A 20598-nucleotide genomic window follows, 5' to 3' on the forward strand; every position below is an offset into this window, starting at 1 on the left:
CTTACAGCGCCTGGCATCTCCCCCTCCCTCCGCCCTCACCTGCTAACATAATTAGAAGCCCACTGTCTCTCCCTGGGTGCCTCAAGCTGTACCATTCCTGGCACACACAGCCCAGAGTTCTGTATGAAACCCTGGAGTCTGTGATTCCCACCGGGCTTCCTGTCCCTGTCAGGCTCCATGTGAGTGTCCCTGCTCATCGGGCCCTCAGCTGCTCTGCTCTTGCTCTGTGCTTAGCCCCTGACACACCATCTCCCGCTGCTGCGAGCGCTGTCCTCTCGGCTCTGTGGAGCACCGATTTCCTGCAGGACAGCTGCTTCAGGTCCCCAGGTGTGCGCGTTCGTTTCGCTCCACCCCATGGCTTAAATGCAGTCGTCCCCCTCCACCACCCACCCCCAGCCCTGTCCTGCTCACAGAGGTAGGAACTTATACACCTACAAGAAACATAGGGATCCTCAGGGTCTGAGGTCAGATACGTCCTCTTTTACCACCCTCCGATATGAGATCAGGAGAGGGGACAGGGCAGGTTCCTGGGAAGGTTCTCCGCCCCCCCCCCCCAACCCCATCCCGCCTCTCCAGGCCATGAATGCCCACCACTCCACTAAAATAACGTGGAGAGCTTCCAGGCTTTCTGATCCCCGTGTTCCTTCATGCGTCCTGGCAACTATATTGCTTTTCGCTCCTCCCCAGCTATTCTCAGTTCCTGGGGTGAGTGGGGTTGGGCTTGGAGTCCTCGGGCTGCACGTGTCCTCTAACATGTAGCTTCAGGGCTTCCAGGCTGAGGCTCAGGGCGCTGTGAGGAGCTGAGCCTCCTGATGCTGGGCTCCCTTTCCTTAACTGGGGAGTGGGAAGAGGGCCATGTCAGCCCCCAGGAGAGATTCCCGGTTGTGACCAGGATGCGGTGAAGCAGCGGCAGCAGCGATCTCAGAAGTCCACCCAGAGGAGGGAGGGATGCCCCTCCCCAAAGTGGTCAGGAACGGAGCCGCTGGGCTCCTCATTTTGGGCTATTCAGCACCAGACTCCCCCGCTGTCAGAATCCTCTGGATACATTAGAGAAGAAAGCATTAGCGTGTCGTCAGCTAGCGGGTGCCACAGTTTGGCTCTGTGACCTAAGGGACAGGTCAGCTGTGGTAAAGGGGCTCTGTCCATTTACCTCTGGGGAATATGTCAGCCCATTTCTTCTTCCTTTTTCCCCATCTGCAAAGGGAAGTTAATAAAAACCCCACCTCAGGGTATAACCCCACCGTTTATAGCTTTTTACTATATTTTTCTTATTCCTTTTTCCTTTACTTCTTCCTAAAATAATATCAGAGACATTAAGATAGATGCTGATATATATTTATTGACATAGAAAGACGCCCACAACATATATTATTTGGTGAAAAAATACACTTTAGAACGGCACTTATATTTGATCACTTTTTTCTATACATATATCTGTCTGGGTACATAGGTATAGGGAACTATCTAGAAGGACATTCATCACAGGGTTGACAATGGTTATATAAGGGTTGGAGGGTTTGGGGTTACTTGTACTTTTTGTACTTCCCTTTATTGTTTTAATATTTAACAATGAATTATACCAGTTTCACAAAGAGAATAAAGCCATCAAGGAAAGGGGCACACACAGAAGGTAGACCCTTGGGCAGCAGGGGATTGGAAGCAAGGACGGAGGTCAGGCCATCTCCCTCCACTGTGCTAATATTCAAGACCCTTTGTCTTCCACCCCAAAAGAAAGCCACCTTGTGGATTCATTCATGCAATTAGAAGCACCACCCGCCATTTTTCCCATTGCTGGACTCTGTATATAGGTTAGGGTTCATTTAAAGCTGGGGGCTAGCACCTTACTGTGGCTCAGAAGGGTCACTGGGTTGGCCAGGGGCCTCTTTTGACCCCTCCTCCTCGGTATGCGTCAGCTCCTGCAGGGTGATAATCAGGTTCTCAAACATCTGGGCCTTGTTGCTCTCATTGTCACAGGTTTCCTTTGAGTGGCCCTCCTGTCCACAGTACGAACAGTGGATTGTGTTTTTTCGCTTCCTGGTTCTACGCACATCCCCAGGACCATCATTCTTATACCCAGAACCCCCGCTGGTACAAGGAGATTGAGCCCTGGAATTGCTGGGGGAATCAATGACTAGCACTTGATTCCGAGGTCTGGCCCTGCGTCTGGGGAGAGGAGAACTCGAGAATGAAAGTGGAGGGTCCTGAGACTCCACCAGGATCACATCCTCATCTGAGTCATCGTCGGGGGTATCATCTATCTCTATCACGCTGCAGTCGGCATTACTGATCACTATGGGTCGGGAGCCCCCAAATGCCACTGGGCTAGTTGCCCTCTCCACCATTGACTCAGATCTCTTGGCCCGCTTCCGTTTAATAAAAGTGTCATCCCAATCCTCTTCCTCCCTTATCATTCTGATTAACTCCAGGAAGCTGGGGAGACGTTCCTGCTCATTTGCATACATCCTGAGAAGATTCTTCAGCCTGAAGCGCAGGTCCCCATTCAACTCAGCCCCTAAAAGGAGCTGGTGCAGGCGACTCTGGTTTGCATCTTTCTGAGCTATGATCCCTGCCTGAATAGCATTCTGGAGCTGCACCTCTAAACGGATCACGTAAAGGGAGGCTTTCTCCCCTTGTGCCTGCAGGGTGTTAAAAAATCTACCATGAGCGGTCACACTGCTTTCAGACTCCCCAAACACCAATTTCATGGCGTGCAAGAAATCTGCCACACTTAGATTGGGGTTGGCCGCCTGCAGCAAACGCATGACCTCCCGCGCGGGGCCCCTCAGGGTTTTCATCAAGCGCTTGAGTTTTTCCTCCTCAGACATATTCCAATCTGGTAGGACCCCATTGACTTGGGTCAGCCAGTTTTCAAAGGTTTCTTCCCCCTGGGCTGGCATCACCCTCCCCGAGAACAACTTCATGTTTCTCTCTGCCATGTTGGCCATTAAAGGACCAAGACTTCTCTCCAGGGACCTTAGCATAGAATGGGCCCAAGGCGGCAAGGGTGCGTTCTGCCGCCGGCTGTTACCCACGCGCGCAATGATGCTAGCCATGACGGACGATGACCGGGTTTCTGAATGTAACAAGATGCTCAGGCTTTTTGGAAGAGCCTAATCTGCAGGCGTGCTGGGGGGCTCTGCCTTCCTCTTATCTCGGTAGCAACTGCAAAAAAAAGAAAACAAAACAAAAAGCGGGAGGAGGAGTTAATAAGGGACGGGCTGCAGCTGTATTATCTCCCTTCCTGAATATCCTGCAGTACATTTTATATCTGCCCACTGCCCTAAAAATATCCTCCAGAAGACTGGCAATTACAACCTCACGGAGCCAGCCGGTGTCTCCGTGTTAGCAGGGTGCTTTTTACAGCCTCATCCATCCCCTCCCGCCAGTCCTTCAAGAGGGACGGCAACTGTTGCTTCTAATTCTACGTGTGACAGTGTATGGAGCTGATATTGGGCTCTCAAAATAGAGCACAGCGGTCACAGATTTGTGGGAATAAATAAGATCTCATTAACCTCTTGGTCTCCGGTCTCAACCACACCCCTTTCTTAAAGTCCCCTCTCCCCCGCCCCATTATTTTTCAGATTCTTACAGGAGCTCAGGAGCAAGCGCGCGCCTTTATTTCACTTCCAGCTTCTGCAACCGGTGGCCTCCGTGAGAAAGCTCGCCTCTGGGGTACGGTCGATCGCTGTCCCCCGGGGGTCGCCGATCCGGGACCTTAGGGCGTCAAGACTGCGCCGCCGCAGAGGGCAGGGCAGGGAGGGAAGGGTCAGAAGCAGCCTCATCCCTCATCCCGCTCCCACCCCGCGCCCGCCCCCGCCCCCGCCCCCTCCCCTCCCCCCTCCTCCAGCGGCCTCCGTAGTACCCAGACGGAAAATTCCTTCTCCCACGTCTGAATACAAGCCAAAGCAAGCCCCCCTCCCATTACAATTCCTCCGGGAAATCGTCGCCCTACCAGCTCTGCAATCAGCCGCACAGAATTCAAGTTCGGATTCGGCTTTGGTCGCCTGCCAAGGAGAAAGGGAATAGGAGTTGGACGCTCACACCCACGTATTCCTCCCCCAGGAAGGGATGAGGAGATGCAAAGGGGTTCAAGGCAGACACTTTGCGATTCTCCCCCCAATACCAACGCGCCCCTTGCCACTTCCCCCCGAAAACGCCCGCCCTCTCAATCCAGGCAAATCCTACCCGTTCGGCAGCAGCCAGTGGAACCCCACCTCCTCCCTCAGCGCAGCCGGGCCGCGGGAGTGCTCCTCCCCCCTGCCGCACACCCCTCGATTTCCCAAACGGGGAGCCGCCCAGTCCTGGTAGGGCTTCCCCCTCCTCTCTCCTCGCGGGGCAATCGCGCCCCCTTGCTTTACCTGTGTTCGGCTGGTGGGCAGCGGACGCTCCGGCGTTGACAGCTGTGATTCCGCCTTCAGTCTCCGCGGCCCTGCAGGGCGAAAGGACGGACGCCTCCTCGGCCGCTGAGCGACCCGGTACCGCCCGACGGAGCTGCTTCGCACGGCCACCCAGCGAGTGGTAGCCGAGTCGAGGCCGCACAGTTCCCACGGCAGCCGTGGCTGCTTTTATCTCTGCCACCCCCCACCCCCCCACACCCCCCCGAGACAAAAGAGCGTGACGAGCTGGCAGGCGGGGCCAATCAACGGAGCGCGGGGGCGGACGCCCCGCGGCGCCTCGGGCAGGACGCAAATGTGCGCCGGCGGCCGAGGGGCTGGGGCGGTGACCCGCAGGTCCCCGGGACGTCAAGTGCAGCTTGGCTGCGGGGACCGGAGGAGTTTTCGAGTCTTCCCCTCTCCCTCTCTTCCTCGCCTCAACCCTGGGCCTTGAAGCCAGGTGCATTAAACATGAGGCGGAATGGATTTCAAATAAGCAATAAAAGTTCTTCACCTTCGTAGAGGCGGAGTGGAGAAAAGAAAAGAGCGTTAGCGCTTTCTTTGTGCAGACAGCTCGCACAGACTTTTTTTTTTTTTTTTTACTGTGAAGGAGGTGGCAGTACCACGTCCATTTAACAGTGAGGGGACTTGGGCACTCAGGCTCTTAACCAATACTCACTAAAGTATGCGTGCATGGCTGGCTGCCTCAATCATTTGGGGGAGCTTGTTGGAAATGCAGATTCCTGGGCCCAGCCTCTGGGAGATTCTGACTGACGAGGGCTAGATCTGGGGGTGGGATTTCGTACTTTTAACCAGCACTGTAGTTGATTCTGAGGTGTCAGGAGGATGGTGGATAATAGACCTGCCTCCAGCGTATCTGTTCACAGCGTACCTATGGTGAAATGCAACGCCAGGGCAGATGTTCCTCCTGGAGTCCATGATCTTCCTGAAATTGTATGCAAAGATTTTGGACTCTGTAGGAGGCTGAATAATGTCCACCCCAACATATCAAGTCCTAATCCCTGGAACCTGTAAATGTTACCTTATCAAGTAAAAGAGTTTTTGCAGGTGCGGTTAAAGTAAGACTCTTGATGTGGCGGAGATCATCCGGGATCATCTGAGCGGGCCCCACAACTGACCACAAGCTTTCTTATGAGAGAGAGAGGAAGAGAGAGGGCTGATGCACACAGAATAAGAGAATGTGACGTGAAGACTGCGGCGGACATTGGGGTGGCGTGGTCACAAGCAAAGGAATGCTGGTAGCCACCAGAAACTGGAAGAGGCAACAAGGAAGAGAGTACAGCTCTGCCCAGAGACACTGATGTAGAACTTCTGGCCTCCAGAACTAGGAAAGAATAAACTCGTTTTTTAAACCAAGTTTGCGGTGATTAACTACAGCAGCCATAGGCAACTAATACAGACTCCTGTATTTTGCCGAGTCCATAGCTTTGTAGATGTTTTTGAAAATATCTATTTATTTATTTTGGTTGTGCCAGGTCTCAGTTGCAGCAGGCGGACTCTTAGTTGCGGCATGCGGGCTCCAGTTCCCCGACCAGGGATCGAACCCAGGTCCCCTGCATTGGGAGCACAGAGTCTTACCCACTGGACCACCAGGGAAGTCCTGGAGCTATTTAAATAGTGGTTAAAAACCATTCCCCTACAGTCTTTCTTCATTCATATCTTCCTCCTTCCATTTGTACTTGAGGACGAAGTGCAAGAAACGAAACACAATTTGCTTACACACAGCTCTCTGCTACTGATACAACTCTTCCATTTCTCAACTTGAAGACAGGTTGCTAGGCTGCTCTTCTGTGAGCTAAGGACAGGTTGAGGGGACATGTCCTTCGCTGGATTTGGCATCACTGGCCTCAGAGGAGTAACTCCATGGAAATGGCATGCAGGGCAGCCCGGAGTGAATCGGCGGTGAAGCCAGTGGCTCCATGTATTAGGGTGCTGGGGCTGCCATAACAAAGTATCACAGACTTGGTGGCTTAAACATAAGAAATTTATCTATTTTCTCACAGTTCTGGAGGCTGGAAGACCAAGATCAAGGTGCCCACAGGGATTGGTTTCTCCTGCCGCCTCTCTCCTTGGCTTGCAGATGGCCGCTTTCTTGTTGCCTCTTCACAGGGTCATCCCTCTGTGTGCTCTAGTCCCTGATGTTCAAATTTCCTCTTCTTATAAGGACCCCAGTCAGTTTGGATTAAGACCCACCCTATCAGCCTCATTTTAACTTAATCACCTTTTTAAAGTCCCTATCTCCAAATACAGGAGAAGTATTGGGGGCTAGGGCCTCCACATATGAATTTGGGGGGGATGCATTTCAGCTCACAGCACTCTATTTTCCCTTACTTCTGGTTCTGGGAAAACATGTCTCCTTTCCTTCATGTAGAGTGTGACTAGGAGGTCCCTGTGGGGCTTTTGGGGGTCAGGGTGGTGGCAGCGTGCACTGCACAAGTGCAAAGTTGTTGCTGCTGTTTGCTTTTGACTGCTGACATTTGGTGCTTTTTTTCTTTATTATTATTTTATTTTTGGCTGCGTAGGGTCTTAGTTGCCGCATGCGGGATCTTTCACCGTGGCCCGCGGGCTTCTCTCTAGTTGTGGCATGCGGGCTCCAGGGCACGTGGGCTCTGTAGTTGCACGTGGGCTTTGCTGCCCCGCGGCATGTGGGATCTTAGTTCCCCGACCAGGGATCGAACCCGAGACCCCTGCATTGGGAGGCGGATTATTTACCACTGGACCACCGGGGAAGTCCCTTGACTGCTGACATTTGGAAGCAAGTGAACAATCTGATGTCCTTCGGCTGCTGTTGGGTTCCTCTTTAGCCTGCTAATGTACGTCACCTGCTCCTTTCTGCTTTCTTATTTCCAACCCCAATACTTAGAATGCCTTGGAGTAGACAATCCCAATTTGGAGATGAAGCCCCCTGCATCTCAGGAGTGTGGCCTTTCTCTCATGGACGGAACAGTGGGGGTGGTGGCAGAGGGTAGAGGGTGGTGGAGGTAGAGAGAAGGCAGGTTGGTCACCCGGAAGAGTCAAGGGTGATGCTGGCGGTAGCTAGCTCATGGGTTACCCTCAGACTCCTCCTTCGGCTCGCCAGTGCTGTGAAATCTGACCCTAGCCTCTCAGCACACTCTTGTTCTGAATTTAAATAGCTTCATCACCAAATCAGGTGATCTGCAGTTGGACATGGTGGCATCATAAAAGACAAAGACTAGATCTCAGAGCTCTGACAAAAAGTTGGAAGGAAATGGATTGTGTATCAGGTGCCTGGGTGGGGTCATTAGAACAAAGACAGGGTCGCTCCATGTAGGGCTAGAGGAAGAATGTTGGATAGTGAGCAACCCTTATCTCTGGTCTCATGTTGCCGGGTGTCGGGGGACACTTCCAATTGCAAAGATTCAGCTCTGGTCGCTCTAAGGAGGTCACATTTATTTTCCAATTGCAAAAACACAAAGCTTAAAAACCTGTAGGTTAGGAGCTAAGGCTTTCAGTTGAAACAGTATTAGCTACCTTCGGCTGCCTCCTCTGTGCCAGGAATTTTCCCTCTGTTATCTCATTTAAGCATCTCTGGCAACTTTGTTGAGATAGACATCGTTCTTTCATCAGAGGAGCTGAGGGCATGCAGGCGCTTCAGACTAGGGCTTTGGCTAATCAGAAGTCAAAGCTGGGATGGGGATGCTTACAGGAGACCCTGACCATAATAAACTGGGACCCTGAGGGCAGCATCTTTCATGAAAATCTTCAACAAGAGGGTGAAATAAGGATATCTTTAAACAAACAAAAAGTAGGAGAGTTTGTCGCCAGCAGACTGCACTAACGGAAATTCTAAAGGATGTACTTCAGGAAGAAAATGATTTTAGAAGAGCTAAATGCAGGAAAGAATGAAGAGCCAGAAAAGTGATAGTATGTGGACAATGTTAAGTGAACATTGACGACAGAAGGAATCATAAAAACGTCTATTCTGCTTTTAAAAAATAAACTTAAAGTACCGTACAATAAGAAAAGACGGGGCTTCCCTGGTGGCGCAGTGGTTGGGAGTCCGCCTGCCAATGCAGGGGACACGGGTTCGTGCCCCGGTCCGGGAAAATCCCACGTGCCGCGGAGCGGCTGGGCCCGTGAGCCATGGCCACTGAGCCTGCGCGTCTGGAGCCTGTGCTCCACAACAGGAGAGGCCACAACAGTGAGAGGCCTGCGTACGGTTAAAAAAAAAAAGAAAAAGAAAAAGAAAGACGTCAGAGAGGCATAAATGGAGTTCAACTTTCCTAAGGGCCTTGTATCATATCGAAAGTGATTTAGGTATTTATTAAATTTATACTTTGATAAGGTAATTACATGTGTAGGAATTAATAGGATGTAACTATTAAAATAATAGCAACAGAATATAAAATTCCAAACTAGTAGAGAGGGAAAATAATTGAATAAAAAAATTCTGAGTCAATTTTTTAGGTCAAGAAAGAAGAGGTTAAAAACACATAGGTGGAGGTTAGAGGGGAAGATGGCGGAAGAGTAAGACGCGGAGATCACCTTCCTCCCCACAGATACACCAGAAATACATCTACAGGTGGAACAACACCTACAAAACACCTACTGAACGCTGGCAGAAGACCTCAGACCTCCCAAAAGGCAAGAAACTCCCCACGTACCTGGGAGAGGGGATTAAGAGCGCTGCTTAAAGGAGCTCCAGAGACGGGCGTGAGCCGTGGCTATCAGCGCGGACCCCAGAGATGGGCATGAGACGCTAAGGCTGCTGCTGCCACCACCAACGGTCCTCTGTGCGAGCACAGGTCACTATCCACAGCCCCCTTCCGGGGAGCCTGTGCAGCCCACCACGGCCAGGGTCCCGGGATCCAGGGACAACTTCCCCGGGAGAACGCACGGCACACCTCAGGCTGGTGCAACGTCCCACCGGCCTCTGGCGCCGCAGGCTCACCCCGCACTCCATACCCCTCCCTCCCCCCGGCCTGAGCGAGCCAGAGCCCCCGAATCAGCGGCTCCTTTAACCCCGTCCTGAGCGAAGAACAGACACCCTCCAGTGACCTACACGGAGAGGCGGGGCCAAATCCAAAGCTGAGCCCCGGGAGCTGTGAGAACAAAGAAGAGAAGGGGAAATCTCTCCCAGCAGCCTCAGAAGCAGTGGATTAAAGCTCCACAATCAACTTGATGTACCCTGCATCTGTGGAATACCTGAATAGACAACGAATCATCCCAAATTGAGGAGGTGGACTTTGAGAGCAAGATTTATGATTTTTTCCCCTTTTCCACTTTTTGTGAGTGTGTATGCTTTGTGTATGCTTCTGTGTGAGATTTTCTCTATAGCTTTGCTTTCACCATTTGTCCTAGGGTTCTATCCGTCCAGTTTTTTTCTTTCTTTTTAAAAAATTTTTTTCTTAATAATTATTTTTTATTTTAATAACTTTTTTTATCTTACTTCATTTTATTTTATCTCCTTTCTTTCTTTCTTTCTTTCTTTCTTTCTTTCTTTCCTTTCTTTCTTTCTACTTTTTCTCCCTTTTATTCTGAGCCGTGTGGATGAAAGGCTCTTGGTGCTGCAGCCAGCAGTCAGCGCTGTGCCTCTGAGGTGGAAGACCCACCTTCAGGACACTGGTCCACAAGAGACCTCCCAGCTCCACATAATATCAAATGCCGAAAATCTCCCAGAGATCTCCATCTCAACACCAGCACCCAGCTTCACTCAACAACGAGCAAGCTACAGTGCTGGACACCCTATGCCAAACAACTAGCAAGGCAGGAACACAACCCCACCCATTAGCAGAGAGGCTGCCTAAAATCATAATAAGTCCACAGACACCCCAAAACACACCACCAGACATGGATCTGCCCACCAGAAAGACAAGATTCAGCCTCATCCACCAGAACACAGGCACTAGTCCGCTCCACCAGGAAGCCTACACAACCCACTGAACCAACCTTAGCCACTGGGGACAGACACCAAAAACAATGGGAACTACGAATCTGCAGCCTGCAAAAAGGAGACCCCAAACACAGTAAGTTAAGCAACATGAGAACACAGAAAAATACACAGCAGATGAAGGAGCAAGATAAAAACCCACCAGACCTAACAAATGAAGAGGAAATAGGCAGTCTACCTGAAAAAGAATTCACAATAATGATAGTAAAGATGATCCAAAATATTGGAAATAGAATAGAGAAAATGCAAGAAACATTTAACAAGGACCTAGAAGAACTAAAGATGAAACATCAACGATGAACAACACAATAAATGAAATAAAAAATACCCTAGATGGGGGCTTCCCTGGTGGTGCACTGGTTGAGAGTCCGCCTGCTAATGCAGGCAACGTGGGTTCGTGCCCCGGTCCGGGAGGATCCCATGTGCCACAAAGTGGCTGGGCCCGTGAGCCATGGCCACTGGGCCTGCGCGTCCGGAGCCTGTGCTCCGCAATGGGAGAGGCCACAACAGTGAGAGGCCCATGTATCGAGAAAAAAAAAAAAAAACTCTAGATGGGATCAATAGCAGAATAACTGAGGCAGAAGAACGGATAAGTGACCTGGAAGATAAAATAGTGGAAATAACCACTGCAGAGCAGAATAAAGAAAAAAGAATGAAAGAACTGAGGACAGTCTCAGAGAACTCTGGGACAACATTAGACACACCAACATTCGAATTATAGGGGTTCCAGAAGAAGAAGAGAAAAAGAAAGGGACTGAGAAAATATTTGAAGAGATTATAGTTGAAAACTTCCCTAATATGGGAAAGGAAATAGTTAATCAAGTCCAGGAAACACAGAGAGTCCCATACAGGATAAATCCAAGGAGAAACACGCCAAGACACATATTATCAAACTGTCAAAAATTAAATACAAAGAAAACATATTAAAAGCAGCAAGAGAAAAACAACAAATAACACACAAGAGCATCCCCATAAGGTTAACAGCTGATCTTTCAGCAGAGACTGTGCAAGCCAGAAGGGACTGGCAGGACATATTTAAAGTGATGAAAGGGAAAAAACTACAACCAAGATTACTCTACCCAGCAAGGGTCTCATTCAGATTTGATAGAGAAATTAAAACCTTTACAGACAAGCAAAAGCTAAGAGAGTTCAGCACCACCAAACCAGCTTTACAACAAATGCTAAAGGGATTTCTCTAGGCAGGAAACACAAGAGAAGGAAAAGACCTACAATAACAAACCCCAAACAATTAAGAAAATGGGAATAGGAACATACATATCGATAATTACCTTAAATATAAATGGATTAATGCTCCCACCAAAAGACACAGACTGGCTGAATGGATACAAAAACAAGACCCATATATATGCTGTCTACACGGGACCCACTTCAGACCTAGAGACACATACAGACTTGAAAGGGAGGGGATGGAAAAAGATATTCCATGCAAATGGAAATCAAAAGAAAGCTGGAGGAGCAATTCTCATATCAGACAAAATAGACTTTAAAATAAAGACTATTAGAAGAGACAGAGAAGGACACTACATAATGATCAAGGGATTGATCCAAGAAGAAGATATAACAATTGTAAATATTTATGCACCCAACATAGGAGCACCTCAATACATAAGGCCATAACACTAACAGCCATAAAAGGGGAAATTGACAGCAACACAATCATAGTAGGGGACTTTAACACCCCACTTTCACCAATGGACAGATCATCCAAAATGAAAATAAATAGGGAAACACAAGCTTTAAATGATACATTAAAAAAGATGGACTTAATTGATATTTATAGGACATTCCATCCAAATACAACAGAATACACATTTTTCTCAAGTGCTCATGGAACATTCTCCAGGATAGGTCATATCTTGGGTCAAAAATCAAGCCTTGGTAAATTTAAGAAAATTGAAATCGTATCAAGTATCTTTTCTGACCACACTGCTATGAGACTACATATCAATTACAGGAAAAGATCTGTAAAAAATATAAACACATGGAGGCTAAACAATACACTACTTAATAATGAAGTGATCACTGAAGAAATCAAAGCGGAAATTAAAAAATACCTAGAAACAAATGACAATGGAGACACGACAACCCAAAACCTATGGGATGGAGCAAAAGCAGTTCTAAGAGGGAAGTTTATAGCAATACAATCCTACCTTAAGAAACAGGAAACATCTCAAATAAATAACCTAACCTTGCACCTAAAGCAATTAGAGAAAGAAGAAGAACAACAACAAAAAAACCCAAAGTTAGCAGAAGAAAAGAAATCATAAAGATCAGATCAGAAATAAGTGAAAAAGAGATGAAGGAAATGATATCAAAGATCAATAAAACTAAAAGCTGGTTCTTTGAGAAGATAAACAAAATTGATAAACCATTAGCCAGACTCATCAAGAAAAAAAGGGAGAAGACTCAAATCAATAGAATTAGAAATGAAAAAGAAGTAACAACTAACACTGCAGAAATACAAATCATGAGAAATTACTACAAGCAACTCTATGCCAATAAAATGGACAACCTGGAAGAAATGGACAAATTCTTGGAAATGCACAACCTGCCAAGACTGAATCAGAAAGAAATAGAAAATATGAACAGCCCAATCACAAGCACTAAAATTGAACCTGTGATTAAAAATCTTCCAACAAACAAAAGCCCAGGACCACATGGCTTCACAGGCGAATTCTATCAAACATTTAGAGCAGAGCTAACACCTATGCTTCTCAAACTCTTCCAAAATATAGCAGAGGGAGGAACACTCCCAAACTCATTCTACGAGGCCATCATCACCCTAATACCAAAACCAGACAAGGATGTCACAAAGAAAGAAAATGACAGGCCAATATCACTGATGAACATATATGCAAAAATCCTCAACAAAATACTAGCAAACAGAATCCAACAGCACATTAAAAGGATCATACACCATGATCAAGTGGGGTTTATCCCAGGAATGCAAGGATTCTTCAATATATGCATATCAATCAACGTGATACACCATATTAACAAATTGAAGGAGAAAAACCATATAATCATCTCAATAGATGCAGAGAAATCTTTCGACAAAATTCAACACCATTTATGATAAAAACCCTGCAGAAAGTAGTCATAGAGGGAACTTTCCTCAACATAATAAAGGCCATATATGACAAACCCACAGCCAACATCGTCCTCAAAGGTGAAAAACTGAAAGCATTTCCACTAAGATCAGGAACAAGACAAGTTTGCCCACTCTCACTACTCTTATTCAACATTGTTTTGGAACTTTTAGCCACAGCAATCAGAAAAGCAAAGGAAATAAAAGGAATCCAAATGGGAAAAGAAGAAGTAAAGCTGTCACTGTTTGCGGATGACATGATACTATACGTAGAGAATCCTAAAGATGCTACCAGAAAACTACTAGAGCTAATCAATGAATTTGGTAAAGTACCAGGATACAAAACTAATGCACAGAAGTCTCTGGCATTCTTATACACTAATGATGAAAAATCTGAAAGTGAAATCAAGAAAACACTCCCATTTACCATTGCAACAAAAAGAATAAAATATCTAGGAATAAACCTACCTAAGGAGACAAAAGACCTGTATGCAGAAAACTATAAGACACTGATGAAAGAAATTAAAGATGATACAAATAGATGGAGAGATATACCATGTTCTTGGATTGGAAGAATCAACATTGTGGAAATGACTCTACTACCCAAAGCAATCTACAGATTCAATGCAATCCCTATCAAACTACCACTGGCATTTTTCACAGAACTAGAACAAAAAATTTCACAAATTGTATGGAAACACAAAAGACCCCGAATAGCCAAAGCAATCTTGAGAATGAAAAACGGAGCTGGAGGAATCAGGCTCCCTGACTTCAGCCTATACTACAAAGCTACAGTACTGAAGACAGTATGGTACTGGCACAAAAACAGAAGGATAGATCAATGGAACAGGATAGAAATCCCAGAGATAAACTCATGCACATATGGTCACCTTATCTTTGATAAAGGAGGCAGGAATGTACTGTGGAGAAAGGACAGCCTCTTCAATAAGTGGTGCTGGGAAAACTGGACAGGTACATGTAAAAGTATGAGATTAGATCACTCTCTAACACCATACACAAAAATAAGCTCAAAATGTATTAACGACCTAAATGTAAGGCCAGACACTATCAAACTCTTAGAGGAAAACATAGGCGGAACACTCTATGACATAAACCACAGCAAGACCCTTTTTGACCCACCTCCTAGAGAAATGGAAATAAAAACAAAAATAAACAAATGGGACCTAATGAATCTTCAAAGCTTTTGCACAGCAAAGGAAACCATAAACAAGACCAAAAGACAACCCTCAGAATGGGAGAAAATATTTGCAAATGAAGCAACTGACAAAGGATTAATCTTCAAAATTTATAAGCAGCTCATGCAGCTCAATAACAAAAAAACAAACAACCCAATCCAAAAATGGGCTGAAGACCTAAACAGACATTTCTCCAAAGAAGATATATAGATTGCCAACAAACACATGAAAGAATGCTCACCATCATTAATCATTAGAGAAATGCAAATCAAAACTACAATGAGATATCATCTCACACCAGTCAGAATGGCCATCATCAAAAAATCTAGAAACAATAAATGCTGGAGAGGGTGTGGAGAAAAGGGAACACTCTTGCACTGCTGGTGGGAATGTGAATTGGTTCAGGCACTATGGAGAACGGTATGGAGGTTCCTTAAAAAACTACAAATAGAACTACCATATGACCCAGCAATCCCACTACTGGGCATATACCCTGAGAAAACCAAAATCCAAAAAGAGTCATGTACCAAAATGTTCATTGCAGCTCTATTTACAATAGCCCAGAGATGGAAACAACCTAAGTGTCCATCGACAGATGAAGGGATAAAGAAGATGTGGCACATATATACAATGGAATATTACTCAGCCATAAAAAGAAACGAAATTGAGCTATTTGTAATGAGGTGGATGGACCTAGAGTCTGCCATACACAGTGAAGTAAGTCAGAAAGAGAAAGACAAATACCATATGCTAACACATATATATGGAATTTAAGAAAAAAAATGTCATGAAGAACCTAGGGCTAAGGCAGGAATAAAGACACAGACCTACTAGAGAATGGACTTGAGGATATGGGGAGGGGGAAGGGTAAGCTGTGACAAAGCGAGAGCGTGGTATGGACATATATACACTGCCAAACGTAAAATAGATAGCTAGTGGGAAGCAGCCGCATAGCACAGAGAGATCAGCTCGGTGCTTTGTGACCACCTAGGGGGGTGGGATAGGGAGGGTGGGAGGGAGCGAGACGCAAGAGGGAAGAGATATGGGAACATATGTATATGTATAACTGATTCACTTTGTTATAAAGCAGAAACTAACACACCATTGTAAAGCAGTTATACTCCAATAAAGATGTAAAAAAAAAAAAAAAACATAGGTGGAAAAAAAAAACATAGGTGGAAACAATACAAGCCCAAAATAAAACGATAGCTTGAAACCTAAATATACTAATAATTTTATTAAATGTTTGTGGGCTAAATGCTCAAGTTAAAAAATAGTGTCAAGGGCTTCCCTGGTGGCGCAGTGGTTGAGAGTCCGCCTGCTGATGCAGGGGATGCGGGTTCGTGCCCCGGTCCGGGAAGATCCCACATGCCGCGGAGCAGCTAGGCCCGTGAGCCATGGCCGCTGAGCCTGTGCATCCGGAGCCTGTGCTCCGCAACGGGAGAGGCCACAACAGTGAGAGGCCCGTGTACCACACACACACACACACACACACACACACACAAAAAAATAGTGTCAAATGGGATTAATAAATACACCCATATGCTGTTTAAGAGAGACTAATCCAAAATATAAGGATACTGATAGGTTGACAATAAAAAGATTGAGAGAGATAAATCACGCAAATAACATTTAAGTGATAGAAAACTTGTATACCTGTGTTTGTATCAGACCAAATACACTTAAAAGCAAAAAGCATTATTAGAGATATAGAGGGTTATTTTATAATGATAAAAAGTTCAATTCACCAGGGATGATTATGCACTTATAACAAAACCTCAAACTACATAAAGGCAAAGTTAACTTACTAAAAAGACAAATAGACAAATATACAGAATGGGAGGTCTTACACCTCTCTCAGTAGTTGATCAAGGAGAGAAAAAAATGTCTCTGAGGATATAGTATATTTGAACAATACAATTAATAATTTGAGCTAATAGCCAATGTATAGAACACTGCCCACCAACAACTATAGAATACACACACAGAACATTTATAAAATTTGACTATGTACTAGGCCAGAAAGCAAGTCTCAATAATTTCAAAAAATTGAAATCTGATGATAATGCAAATAAGTTATAAATCGATAAATATAAAAGATAACTGGAAAATCTCTGTGTGTTTGGAAATTAAGGTACACAGTCTGAAATAACTGATGGGTCAAAGAAGAATGACAGTAGAATTTAAAACATTTGTAGTTGAACAATAATGAAAATATATCAAAACTTGTGGGATGTAGCTAAAGCAGTGCTTAGAAGGAAAACTATCTTTCAGCAATGATGAAGGGCCAAGAAAGTTCATGAGTTAAGTATCCATTTCAAGATTTAAGAAAGCAAAAAAGATATGCCCAGCAAAATTAGGAAAACATGAAATGAGAAAGATAAGAATATAAATTAATGACATAGCAATAAAGACAAGTCAAGAATGTCCTCTCTTGACACTTCTATTCAGCATTGTATTGGAGTTCTAGCCAGGAAATTAGGCAAGAAAAAAGAAATAAACAGCATTGGATTGGGAAAAAAAGAAGTAAAACAATCTCTATTTGTAGAGGACATGATTTTGCAAATAGAAAATCCTACAGAAACCACGAAAAAACTTCTAGGGTGAATAAATTAGTTCAGCATGATTGTAAGATACAAGATCAAGATACAAAAGTCAATTGTATTTCTATACACTAGCAACGAACAATCCAAAAATGAAATTAAGAATGCAATTTAATTTACGATAGCATCAAAAAATAAAATATTTATGAATAAATTTTAGAAGTGCAAGACTCCTACAAGGAAAACCACAAAACATTGTTGAAAGAAATTAAAGATCGCAAGAAATGGAAAGCTATTTCATCTTCATGAACTGGAAGACGTAATATTGCTAAAGTGGCGATATACAGATTGATCCTTGAATTCAGTGTAATTCCTATCATAGTCCCAGTTGGCGTCTTGGTAGAAGTTGACAAACTGATCGTAAAATTCATGTGGAAATGCAGGGGACCCAGAATAGCCAAAACAATCTTGAAAAAGAAGAATAAAGTTTGAAGATTCACACTTCCCAATTTCAAAAGTTATAAAAAGCTACAGAGTCAAGACTGCCTGGTATTGGCATGAGAATGGATATACAGATCAGAATAGAACAGAATTGAGAGGCCAGAAGTAAACCCATACATTTGTGGTCAATTGATTTTTGACAAGGATAGCAAGACCATTCAGTGGGGGGGAAGAATAGTTTATGCAACAAATGACACAGGGACAACTATATATCTACACACAAAATAATGAAGGTGGACCTCCTATCTCATACCATGCACAAGAATTAACACAAAATAGACCATAGACCTAAATATAAGAGCTAAAATGATAAAACTCTTAGAAGAAATCACAGAAGTAAAAATTTGCGACCTCGAGTTAGGCAAAGACTTACTTCTGTGACACCAAAGCACAAGCAACACAGGTAAATTAGAAAACATAGATAAGTTAGACTTCATCGAAGTTTAAATATTTTGTGCATCAAAGGACACTGTCAGGAAAGGGAAAAGACAATCCCTAGGATGAGAGAAAATATGTGCAAATCATGTATCTGTATCTAGAATATATAAAGTACTTTTATAACTCAATAATAGAAAGACAAATAACCCTATTAAAAATGGGGCAAAAGATCTGAATAGACCTTTCTCCAGGGAAGATATAGAAACGGCCAATAAACACATGAGAAGATGCTCAACATCATTAACCATCAGGAAAATGCAAATCAAAACCACAGTGAGATACCACTTTATACCTACTAAGATGCCGGTAATAAAAAAGACGGACAATAACCAGTGTTGTGAAGGATATGGAGAAGTTCGAATTCTCAAATATTGCTGGTGGGAATATAAAATAATACAGCCACTTTGGAAAACAGTCTGGAATTTCCTCAAAACGTTAAATGCAGAATTACCATACCATGCAAAAATTCCGCTCCTAGGTGAATACCCGAGAGAAATGAAACCATATATCAACATACAAACTTGTACACGAAAGTTCATAACAGCATTATTAGTAATAGCCGAAAAATGGAAACAACCCAAATGTCCATCAACTGATGGATAGTTAAAAGGAATGAAGTTCTGACACACGCTATAACATGGATGAAACTTGGGAACATTATGCCACATGAAAGAAGCCAGTCACAAAAGGCCACATATTGTATGATTTCATTTATAGGAAATGTTCAGAATAGGCAAATCCAGAGAGACCGAAAGTAGAGTAATGGTTGCTGCGAGTTGGGGAAGGAGGAAAAAGAGGGTGACTGCTAATGGGTACAGGGTTTCTTTGGTTTTTTTTTTTTTTTTTTTGGCTGCACGACGCGGCATGCAGGATCTTAGTTCCCAGACCAGGAATCGAACCCATGCCCCCTGCAGTGGAAGCACGGAATTTTAACCACTGGACCTCCAGAGAAGTCCCCAGGGTTTCTTTTTGAGGAGATGAAAATGTTCTAAAATGATTGTGATGATGATTGTACAACTCTGAATGTATTTTTTTTTACATCTTTATTGGAGTATAATTGCTTTACAATGGTGTGTTAGTTTCTGCTTTATAACAAAGTGAATCAGTTATACATATACATATGTTCCCATATTCTGAATGTATTTTTAAAAAAAACACGGAATTGTACACCTTAAAAGGATGAATTTTATGGATGCGCACTGTATCACAATAAAGCTGTTTTAAAAAAAGAATACTTACGGTATGGCTCCATTTGTGTAAAGCTCAAACACAGGTGAGACTATATTGTTCAGACATGCATTCAGAGATGATAAAACTAAAAGAAAGCAAGGAACTAGTAAATATATAAATATTAAATAAAGTCAAGATAGTGGTTACCCTGCGGGTGAGGGAGAAGTATTGATTAAAAAGAGACCTCCAGGGCTTCCCTGGTGGCGCAGTGGTTGAGAGTCTGCCTGCCAATGCAGGGAACGCGGGTTCGAGCCCTGGTCTGGGAAGATCCCACATGCCGCGGAGCAACTAAGCCCGTGCGCCACAGCTACTGAGCCTGCGCGTCTGGAGCCTGTGCTCCGCAACAAGAGAAGTTCGCGACAGTGAGAGGCCTGCACACCGCGATGAAGAGTGGCCCCCGCTCGCCGCAACTAGGGAAAGCCCACGCACAGAAACGAAGACCCAACACAGCAAAAATAAATAAATAAATTTATAAAAAAAAAAAAAAAGAGAGACCTCCAGAGGGCTTCCGCAATGTTCTACTCCTGACCTTGATTTGTGGTTACATGGGTGGGTTTTTTTTCTATTTTTTAAAATGTATATACGTGCTTTATGCGCATTTCTGTATAAATACCCTATTTTGAATAACACGATAAAATTAAACTCATTTGCATGAGTTTATGTGGACTACACTAAATTGTTAAAATGTTGGACTGAGCCAGGTTATTTATTCCAGATATTTAAAGAAAAGAGTTGCTGTATTAAGCATCCGTGAGATTAAGAGAGGGTGTAGAGGTGGAGAGGGAGTAGGGTAGAGGAAGAAAGAAGAGGATTTGACTTTCCTAAGAAGTACTACCCCTTGGGATCCTGAGCAAAGCACTAAAGATGGGGTAATACTGGTGAAGTATCCAGGCTCTGCAGCCAAAGCAACTAGGTTCAAATTCTGCATCTGCCACTTAGTTCTTAGTTTCTGACTCCTGTGCCTCAGTTTCCACATCTGTAAAGGCAGTTTATAATCGCATCTAGCTTAAATGTTATTGTGAGGGTTAAAGAGCTAACCCTTGTAAGGTCTTGAGAATGGTTTTTGACACACAAGTGCTCAGCAACTATCATTTGTTATTATTTCTTCCTAAAGCTCTTAATAAGGTGAAGAAATTAATTCTGAATCCCTGTTGTACGTCTGCTATTGTCCTACTTTCCATTTTTCGTAGATACATGAAAATATTAAAATTTCATTAAAAAATCTACATTTCTGATGTTTCACTCTTTCAGACTGGTTCTGCTTCCTCAGCGCAAA

The 20598-nt window shown here is 44.4% G+C and overlaps 1 protein-coding gene across 2 annotated transcripts; it reads right to left on the reverse strand.

Moving 5' to 3' along the window:
• Positions 1 to 1330: 1330 nt before the first annotated feature.
• On the reverse strand, positions 1331 to 4516 carry ZCCHC12 (zinc finger CCHC-type containing 12). 2 transcript variants are annotated; one of them, XR_009518057.1, is made up of 5 exons: positions 4359 to 4516; positions 3953 to 4004; positions 3590 to 3729; positions 3033 to 3162; positions 1331 to 1916 (listed from the first exon to the last, which is right to left on the reverse strand). XR_009518057.1 is itself a non-coding variant. In XM_060003057.1 (4 exons), the coding sequence occupies exon 4, from the start codon at positions 3051 to 3053 to the stop codon at positions 1842 to 1844; it is 1212 nt and encodes a 403-aa protein (XP_059859040.1). In that variant the 5' UTR covers positions 3054 to 3162; positions 3590 to 3729; positions 3953 to 4004; positions 4359 to 4516; the 3' UTR covers positions 1331 to 1841. The 2 variants fall into 2 exon arrangements, 1 of the variants encoding a protein (XP_059859040.1); XM_060003057.1 differs by having other exon boundaries at positions 1331 to 3162.
• Positions 4517 to 20598: the final 16082 nt, after the last annotated feature.

Source organism: Delphinus delphis, chromosome X (genome assembly GCF_949987515.2).
Source record: "Delphinus delphis chromosome X, mDelDel1.2, whole genome shotgun sequence".
NCBI lineage: Eukaryota > Metazoa > Chordata > Mammalia > Artiodactyla > Delphinidae > Delphinus > Delphinus delphis.

Coding starts and splice junctions, on each gene's coding strand:
- ZCCHC12 (XM_060003057.1), bottom strand. CDS start 3,053: ATGGCTAGCATCATTGCGCGCGTGGGTAACAGCCGGCGGCAGAACGCA.